Consider the following 9,137-nt stretch of genomic DNA (forward strand, 5'->3'; position numbering starts at 1 on the left):
TCCAGTGTGACGACATTCCTCAGCAGAACTCGCCTCTGGGCAGGTGTATAAAAAGCTACGGTGTTTGCTAGCAGGGAAGGATGCGAGTAAATTTAAAGAGATTAGGAGCCATGCCTGTGTTCAAAAGCTGTGACATTTAATGCTCTCTGAATGAGAGGTGAAGTGATATGAATCGTACAAGCTACGGTTCAGGAGGTTCAAACGTTTATGGAAATATCTGCGAGCGCTGAGGATTATGGGCGTGCAAAGAAATGCAACAAGCATGCCATTATAGTTATTTCTGTCCCCGGTGACAGGTTGCCAAATGATTTTTCTCCGCCGTTTGATAAACTCACTACATCATCATGAACTCCAATGAGTTTCTATGGAAACTTGTAAGAAGGTTGAAATTTGCCGCTCAGCTTGAGATCTACTCAACAAAAGTAGTCAGTTTGCATATTGAGCGTCACGGCGGCTGTATTCATCTACACATACAGAGAAATATTCAGTAACTAGACTAACACAGTATTCAATATTAGAATATAATTCACTCACAAGCAGTGTGGAAGTGTCTGGGTCTGAGGTGTCGAAATCTTTTTCCACTGAAAAAAATGAAGCATATGGAGGCCAGAGGCAAAATTAAACCTATATCATTTCAAAATTTAACATATATCAAAATGTCAAAAACTATGTCAATACACCCTGGACTGGTGGCCAGCCAATCACAGGGCACATATAAACAAACAACCATTCACACTCACATTCATACCTATGGACAATTTGGACTCGCCAATTAACCTAGCATGTTTTTGGAATGTGGGAGGAAACCGGAGTACCCGGAGAAAACCCACGCATGCACGGGGAGAACATGCAAACTCCACACAGAGGGTGGGGAAAGACAAAATAAGAAGCCAAAAAGTTACCACTTCCACACAAAACAGGGGGAGAATTCATTCATTCATTTAACAACATGCAAACTCCACACAGAGATGGCAGAGGGTGTGGAAAGACAAAATAAGAAGCCAAAAAGTTACCACTTCCACACAAAACAGGAGGAGGACTCATTCATTCATTTAACAACATGCAAACTCCACACAGAGATGGCCGAGGGTGGGGAAAGACGAAATAAGAAGCCAAAAAGTTACCACTTCCACACAAAACAGGAGGAGAATTCATTCATTCATTTAACAACATGCAAACTCCACACAGAGATGGCAGACGGTGGGGAAAGACAAAATATCAAGCAAAAAAGTGACCACTTCCACACAAAACAGGAGGAGAACTCATTCATTCATTTAACAACATGCAAACTCCACACAGAGATGGCCAAGGATGGGGAAAGACAAAATAAGAAGCCAAAAGGTTACCACTTCCACACAAAACAGGAGGAGAACTCATTCATTCATTTAACAACATGCAAACTCCACACAGAGATGGCCAAGGATGGGGAAAGACAAAATAAGAAGCCAAAAGGTTACCACTTCCACACAAAACAGGAGGAGAACTCATTCATTCATTTAACAACATGCAAACTCCACACATAGATGCCCGAGGATGTAATTAAACTTGTGTCTCCTAGATGTGTGGCGTGCACGCCAACCACTTTTCCACCGTGCAGCCCAAAACACCATGATTTATCAGTTAATATTTTTGGAAAAACCATGCTAGAATGAACTTGCTAAATTTGCAAGGGACGACTATATCAATATTTTTTTTTTTATTTGATTGATATGCAGTAATAAGTATCATGAAGTGTATGCTCAAAACACAAAATCACCCACAAGTTCTAATGGACCTACTTAAAAAATAAAATAAAAATAAAAAAAAATGTAAAAAATAAAAAAAAACAATGTATACTTTATTATTTGAATTATAAATTTATTTATAAAAACACTTTTCACATTGCCAAATAAAATAATAATGTAGAAAACTACTGTACTGTAAGTATTTGAAGCCTACTAAGATAGATTCCGGTTTAATGGCACGTGTATTATAATAGTTGGTTTACTTGTTGATGCGGTTTCCATGGTAACTTAGTGTATGCCCGACCTTCAAACATGAGCACTGCTTTCCACCTCACTCAGGTTGGCTAATCAGATCTCATCACAAACACAACCTAATGCAGATATTGTCCAAAAAAAAAAAAAAAAAAAACGAGGTCCTTGATGATGGATTTTTAGATGCGACGTCTTCTATAACCGACTTCATCTCAAGTTTATTTCCGAGATTGTAGTCACCTTGCACACGGCGTTTGATGCCTTTGCGACTTAGTTTTTACTCTCACTTGTGCGGGTGACAAGCTTTGGTTCTAATTGGATGAAATGTTCCCTTTGAGCTGTCTCAGTCAGTAGTGGGGGCGCTTGGCAAGACTTGAATCAATTAGTACTTCTTTCATCAACAAATGAGCCGGTGGCTGCCGATGGTTTGACAAACTGCATCCGTGTCCCGTCTCATTTTTTGTTCCACTTCAACTCCTTTTTTTATTTTCAGCTCCGTGCACAACGTCGCTCTAAGAAAAAGGGGGGGGGGGGCAACATCTGGCAGCTGCTTCCATCCCGGGGTCTTGCATTCATTTTCAGGCAACATGGCCTGCAGACCGGTCCCCTCCTGTGGAGCTCAGTCTTTTGGTGTGTGTGTGCGGTAACTGTTAAAGCTCCACTTCCTGAACGCCGGTGCCTTGATGTGGGCAGAACCTCAGTACGTGATTTATTATTGCACTACTAACTTTACTCTGGTCACTAATACTGCCATTGTTACGGCCATAGACACCATCCACCTCCTGGAAGCTCTTGTTCCTATTGCACTAACCAAGGTTCCAATGTAAAAAAGACAGTTTAACAAGATATATACAAGATATCAAAACTATACACATAATATTGCACAAGAGCATATACAGGAGCAGACATTCATTCATTCATTTTCTACCGCTTTTTTCCTCACGAGGAAAACAAAATAAGAAGCCAAAAAGTTACCACTTCCACACAAAACAGGAGGAGAACTCATTCATTCATTTAACAACATGCAAACTGCACACAGAGATGGCCTAGGGTGGGGAAAGACAAAATAAGAAGCCAAAAGGTTACCACTTCCACACAAAACAGGAGGAGAACTCATTCATTCATTTAACAACATGCAAACTCCACACAGAGATGGCCGAGGTTGGGGCAAGACAAAATAAGAAGCCAAAAAGTTACCACTTCCACACAAAACAGGAGGAGAACTCATTCATTCATTTAACAACATGCAAACTCCACACAGAGATGGCCGAGGGTGGGGCAAGACAAAATAAGAAGCCAAAAAGTTACCACTTCCACACAAAACAGGAGGAGAACTCATTCATTCATTTAACAACATGCAAACTCCACACAGAGATGGCTGAGGGTGGGGCAAGACAAAATAAGAAGCCAAAAAGTTACCACTTCCACACAAAACAGGAGGAGAACTCATTCATTCATTTAACAACATGCAAACTCCACACAGAGATGGCCGAGGGTGGGGCAAGACAAAATAAGAAGCCAAAAAGTTACCACTTCCACACAAAACAGGAGGAGAACTCATTCATTCATTTAACAACATGCAAACTCCACACAGAGATGGCCGAGGGTGGGGAAAGACAAAATAAGAAGCCAAAAAGTTACCACTTCCACACAAAACAGGAGGAGAACTCATTCATTAATTTAACAACATTCAAACTCCACACAGAGATGGCCGAGGGTGGGGCAAGACAAAATAAGAAGCCAAAAAGTTACCACTTCCACACAAAACAGGAGGAGAACTCATTCATTCATTTAACAACATGCAAACTCCACACAGAGATGGCCGAGGGTGGGGAAAGACAAAATAAGAAGCCAAAAAGTTACCACTTCCACACAAAATAGGAGGAGAACTCATTTATTCATTAATTTTCTACCGCTGGAGTCTATCCCAGCTGTCTTCAGGCGAGAGGCGGGGTACACCCTGGACTGGTGGCCAGCTGTCTCTCTAGCTGTGAGGTCTGCACGTTAACCACTCGACCACCGTGCCGCCAGGAGCAGACATATTGCAGATATATTAATTTTAGTACAATGATGAATGGGTCTTAGTGCAATTAATGACTAGTGTAAAGTCACATATGAGTGTATTGTATTGAGTGTATTAATATATGTTTCCGAGGTAGTAACAGAGGCAGTGATGGAAATATTACATTAATATTACGTTAATGACCGGGCTCGTTGTATGTCTGGTAGCAAGATGTTGCTCGGTGCAACTCTTACATCAAAAAAAACAACAATAAAGTGTTAAGGTTGATAGATAAATTGTTTTTTTTGGTTGTGTGTCGGCTTGGCTCAAAGAAACGTCATCCAAGCATTCCAACCCACAAGTATCACTGACTTTTTTCTGTGCTTATACAAAAAAAAGACCAAATATAAAGTATTACATGTTGGAAAAAGACTACAAACGCTACTGTTTTGTGTGAACAAAGGTAGTACAGTGAAAGCCTTTGGTGCAAAGATGAGAGGAACTGCTGGCCTAGAGAGGAGTTACGGTACATTTTATGGAGTTTTTGCAGGCCACAATTATTCTGAACACACTTTGGATTTCGGCATCTTGTCAACAGCCGCGTGTTTGTGGGTGAGTACTACAAGACAAGTATTATATAAGCTATGTTTACAATTTAAGTCTAACATCAGGGTTTGTAAGATTTATCTATTCTTCCTTATATATAACCATGTATAAACATCTGGTATTTGAACTGGTTATTTGCTAACACTCGAGATCCATCAATGGTGAGTTAAGTCCTGGCAAGCAGTTATCCCAAATCTCCACAGACATATCAAATCTCCTCCTCCAATTGAGAGATTTATTAGACAGATGGATAGAAATCTAGTTTGGCTACAGTGGCCCCTCCTGAGGGTGCTCCAACTCAGTGATGGAGCGGTTAAAGTGGAGCTCACTCAATGATGGCGCTCTGGCGCCCTCTGCTGGCAAGCGGTGAATACAACAAGCTGACGGTTCATGACTTTAAAACATTACATATGGACAGTTCATAACGATCGTCTTTTTAGTTGACCTTATCGCATAAGAGTCGATTAAAAAGACGATCATTATGAACAGTTTTTATGAACATTTATGAACATTCCAGTCTGATATTGTCAATTTCCGGACTTTAAGACAAAAACAACAACAACAAAACAAGGGACAAACAGATTTGTCCAATACTTGATCATTAAGAATGTATTAGATTGTGTACAATTCGTTGTTTATTAGTAATACCCTCCTCAACGGACTGTGATACTTGACGTGAACTAGTGGAGGCGCTGTTGATACACTTACAGCTATACTGTTGTTTAAATGAGTACAAAATGGGAAGCTGACCCATCTAGATGTCTACTATAGCAGGGCTTCTTAACCTTTTTAACGTTTTGACCCGAATTTTTTCAGTACCCATTTAATATAAACACTGTATAGATTTGATTGATGTCATTAATTTGTTTTCAATAATAAATCAAATCCACTCGCAGTTTAACAAGCTAACAAGCTAAAACCTGAATAAAGTTTAATGTATAATGAATAATGTACTTACGTTGAAATGTAGCCATTTAAGGGGAGGCTGACGCCACTTTTATCTCAATTTTTTTCGTTTTAAAAACGTCTCCATTGTTTAGTGTGGTTGAATTTCTTCTTCTGATCTTCTGTGAGCTTGTTAAACAAGTGACTGACACATTACCGCCACCATGTGGTCAGAAGCTGCACTGCAACTGAGCGTCTCATTGATAACATACAGTAGCATAGCAGCTAGGCTATCTCTGGTGTCTTCAGTTGATAATTATTACCAGTCCCATTGCCTCTGGTCCACTGGTGCAAAACTATACGTTTTTTTGTGGTTCTATAGGTGGCGCTTGAGGCCCAAGTTTGGCCCTATTGTTAAGAATCACGGAAAAATCACACTATGGCATCTCCACCTGGAAGCATAATTATGCCGATAAAATTCTGACATCAAAATAGGAGTCCATAACATTCAGAGACTCAGATTCATTCAAAATATAAAAAAACTATATATTTATTGATTGTAAATTGTCCCAGAATATTTCATGAAAAGCCTTGACACAGTGTTTACACATGAAAGAGTGTGCCTCAAGGCGCGATCCTCAGGCCACTTATTCTTTATATTTATATTTCAAAGTGTGGCACAGTGAGCCTTCCCTTAGAGAACAGAATATGATTGATGCTTCACCTACTCCCAAAAAAAACTGATTTTCATCACCCCCCCACTCTCACATGAAAGGAACACAATAACATAAGCTATTGCTTAGCTATGTTAGCTTAAAATATGGATTATATAAATGCTAAATGCAAAAACCACTGTCATTGTCAGCTACTTTTGGAACTCTAAGGTCATGTCAGGTCTTTGTGCTTTTTATATACGTTGCTGGTTTTACTTCCGCACATGTTTAATGTCCTGTAAAGGCAATTATAGTATCTCACAGCTCCTGCATGGAGTCAGAGCCTCTGTAAAGTATTGCTCCATTGCTCAGCCACCTGCAGTAGAGACAGCATTTAATCCAGTCAGCATCTTTTTATAGGGAAGAAAAACCTGAATTAAAAAAAAAATAATAAAAGGTATGACTCACATGCTGAGGTTGCCTTTTTTCTCTTTTAGCCCTGTGAAGGGGGAAAAATGGAGGAAAAATACATGAAAAAAGAAATGGGGATCAAACTCAGTCACTTGCCGTACTCACGTCGCAGTTGCCATACGGTTACTATGGCAACGATCAACAGCATCACCAGCACAACAGGAACAACGATGGCAACGAGGTGGCCACTTCCAGGCGTCTCCGCGCTTGTCTAGTAGAAGACAGAACATCTATTTCCGTCCTCACTAGCCAGAATACGTAAACAAGCAAACTTGCAGAAATGGTATTTCCCATTGCTTCATACTTACTGCAGCATGAGTGTCGATGGGTATGGGCGTAGTGAGGGCATCCTTCTGATTACCTGGGCAATCCACAAATGAAATGAAATGAAATGAAATGAAATGAAATGAAATGAAATGAAATGAAATGAAATTAAATTAAATTAAATTAAATTAAATTAAATTAAATTAAATTAAATTAAATTAAATTAAATTAAATTAAATTAAATTCATTTAAATTTTACATTTTTAATTAAAAGAGTTAATTTAATTTCATTTAAATTTTAAATTATTAATTAAAAGAGTTAATTTCATTTCATTTAAAATTTTTATTAAAAGAGTTAATTTCATTTCATTTAAAAAAAAAATTTTTATTAAAAGAGTTAATTTAATGTCATTTAAATGTTACATTTTTAATTAAAAGAGTTAATTTAATTTCATTTAAATTTGAAATTGTTAATTAAAAGAGTTAATTTAATTTCATTAAAATTTGAAATTTTTAATTAAAAGAGTTAATTTAATTTCATTTAAATTTGAAATTTTTAATTAAAAGAGTTAATTTCATTTAAATTTGAAATTTTTAATTAAGAGTTAATTTAATTTCATTTAAATTTTAAATTATTAATTAAAAGAGTTAATTTCATTTCATTTAAAATTTTTATTAAAAGAGTTAATTTCATTTCATTTAAAAAAAAAATTTTATTAAAAGAGTTAATTTAATGTCATTTAAATGTTACATTTTTAATTAAAAGAGTTAATTTAATTTCATTTAAATTTGAAATTGTTAATTAAAAGAGTTAATTTAATTTCATTAAAATTTGAAATTTTTAATTAAAAGAGTTAATTTCATTTAAATTTGAAATTTTTAATTAAGAGTTAATTTCATTTCATTTAAATTTGAAATTTTTGATTAAAAGAGTTAATTTCATTTCATTTAAATTTGAAATTTTTAATTAAAAGAGTTAATTTCCTTTCATTGGAAATTTTAATTTGAAATTTTTAATTAAAAGAGTTAATTTCATTTCATTGGAAAATTTAATTTGAAATTTTTAATTAAAAGAATTAATTTCATGTCATTGGAAAATTTAATTTGAAATGAAATGAAATGAAATGAAATGAAATGAAATGAAATGAAATGAAATGAAATGAAATGAAATGAAATTCAATTCAATTCAATTCAATTCAATTCAATTCAATTCAATTCAATTGGAAGAGTATTAGGGACAGACTGACAATAAAAACAGGTGCAATAATGTCAAAAACAACAACAACAACACCTTTCTGTCCAGTTGTGAACGTGAGGATGTTGCTGGGTTTACTGGTGCCCAGAGCGTTCTTGGCGAACATGCGGATGTTATACGTGGAGGGATTTATCTCGATAATGGTGGCCTCTGTCTGGTTGGGGCTGAAGTCCACTACCGTCTTTTTAAAATCCCAAGAGCCTGGAGTAGTTTTAGGGAGAAGTCAATAGTTTTGAATGGAAATGTAGTTTTGATTGAATGAGAGTTTACCATTCACTGCTTTATACTCGAGGAAATATCCGGTAATGGGGGAACCTCCTTCAAACCCAGCAGTCCACGAAAGAGAAACTGTGTTATCACTGACCTCCTTTAACTCAACAATAGGAGGATCCGGGTACTCTGTCACAGGAGACATGTTCACAATACCAAAAATAGTGTTGTATATTCAACGATCCTGTTATGAATTGTCGTCTGTGTTCAGTACCTGGTGAGAAACCTGTAGAACTTTGTTCCCATGTTGTGCTCAAAGTCACCACTTCAGTCGCTGAAGTTGTCTGATCTGTCAACCCTAAAAAATGAGAATATTAGCTACAGTTATTTTGTATTTATGACTTGCGTACGTTGGGCGAGAAAACCCACGCATGCACGGGGAGAACATGCAAACTCGGGGTGGAATTGAACTCCTAGCTGTGAGGCCCAAGCGCTAACCACTCGTCCACTATCCACTCGTAAAATAAGAAGTTACCACTTCCACACAAAATAGGAGTAGAACTCATTCATTCATTCATTTTCTACCGCTTATCATCACAAGGGTCGCGGGGGTGCTGGAGCCTATCCCAGCTGTCTTCGGGCGAGAGGCGGGGTACACCCTGGACTGGTGGCCAGCCAGCCAATCACAGGGCACATATAGACAAACAACCATTCACACTCACATTCATACCTATGGATGTGAATTTGGAGTCGCTAAGTAACCTAGCATGTTTTTGGAATGTTGGAGGAAACCGGAGTACCCGGAGAAAAACCAA

The 9,137-nt window shown here is 37.3% G+C and overlaps 1 protein-coding gene across 1 annotated transcript in view; it reads right to left on the reverse strand.

Annotated features, from left to right (window-relative positions):
* Positions 1 to 6,007: 6,007 nt before the first annotated feature.
* Positions 6,008 to 9,137, reverse strand: part of LOC131110276 (cell adhesion molecule DSCAML1-like) — an 8,235-nt gene continuing 5,105 nt past the window's right edge. The window contains exons 8-14 of the mRNA XM_058063211.2: positions 8,597 to 8,680; positions 8,383 to 8,511; positions 8,149 to 8,313; positions 6,902 to 6,954; positions 6,699 to 6,804; positions 6,591 to 6,621; positions 6,008 to 6,498 (exon numbers count right to left, since the gene is read on the reverse strand). Of these exons, the coding sequence (XP_057919194.2) occupies positions 6,441 to 6,498; positions 6,591 to 6,621; positions 6,699 to 6,804; positions 6,902 to 6,954; positions 8,149 to 8,313; positions 8,383 to 8,511; positions 8,597 to 8,680 (626 nt within the window). The 3' untranslated portion in view covers positions 6,008 to 6,440. The remainder of the gene's footprint in view (positions 6,499 to 6,590; positions 6,622 to 6,698; positions 6,805 to 6,901; positions 6,955 to 8,148; positions 8,314 to 8,382; positions 8,512 to 8,596; positions 8,681 to 9,137) is intronic.

Source organism: Doryrhamphus excisus, linkage group LG22 (genome assembly GCF_037039965.1).
Source record: "Doryrhamphus excisus strain RoL-2023G ecotype Guam linkage group LG22, RoL_Dexc_Guam_v1.1, whole genome shotgun sequence".
Lineage (NCBI taxonomy): Eukaryota > Metazoa > Chordata > Actinopteri > Syngnathiformes > Syngnathidae > Doryrhamphus > Doryrhamphus excisus.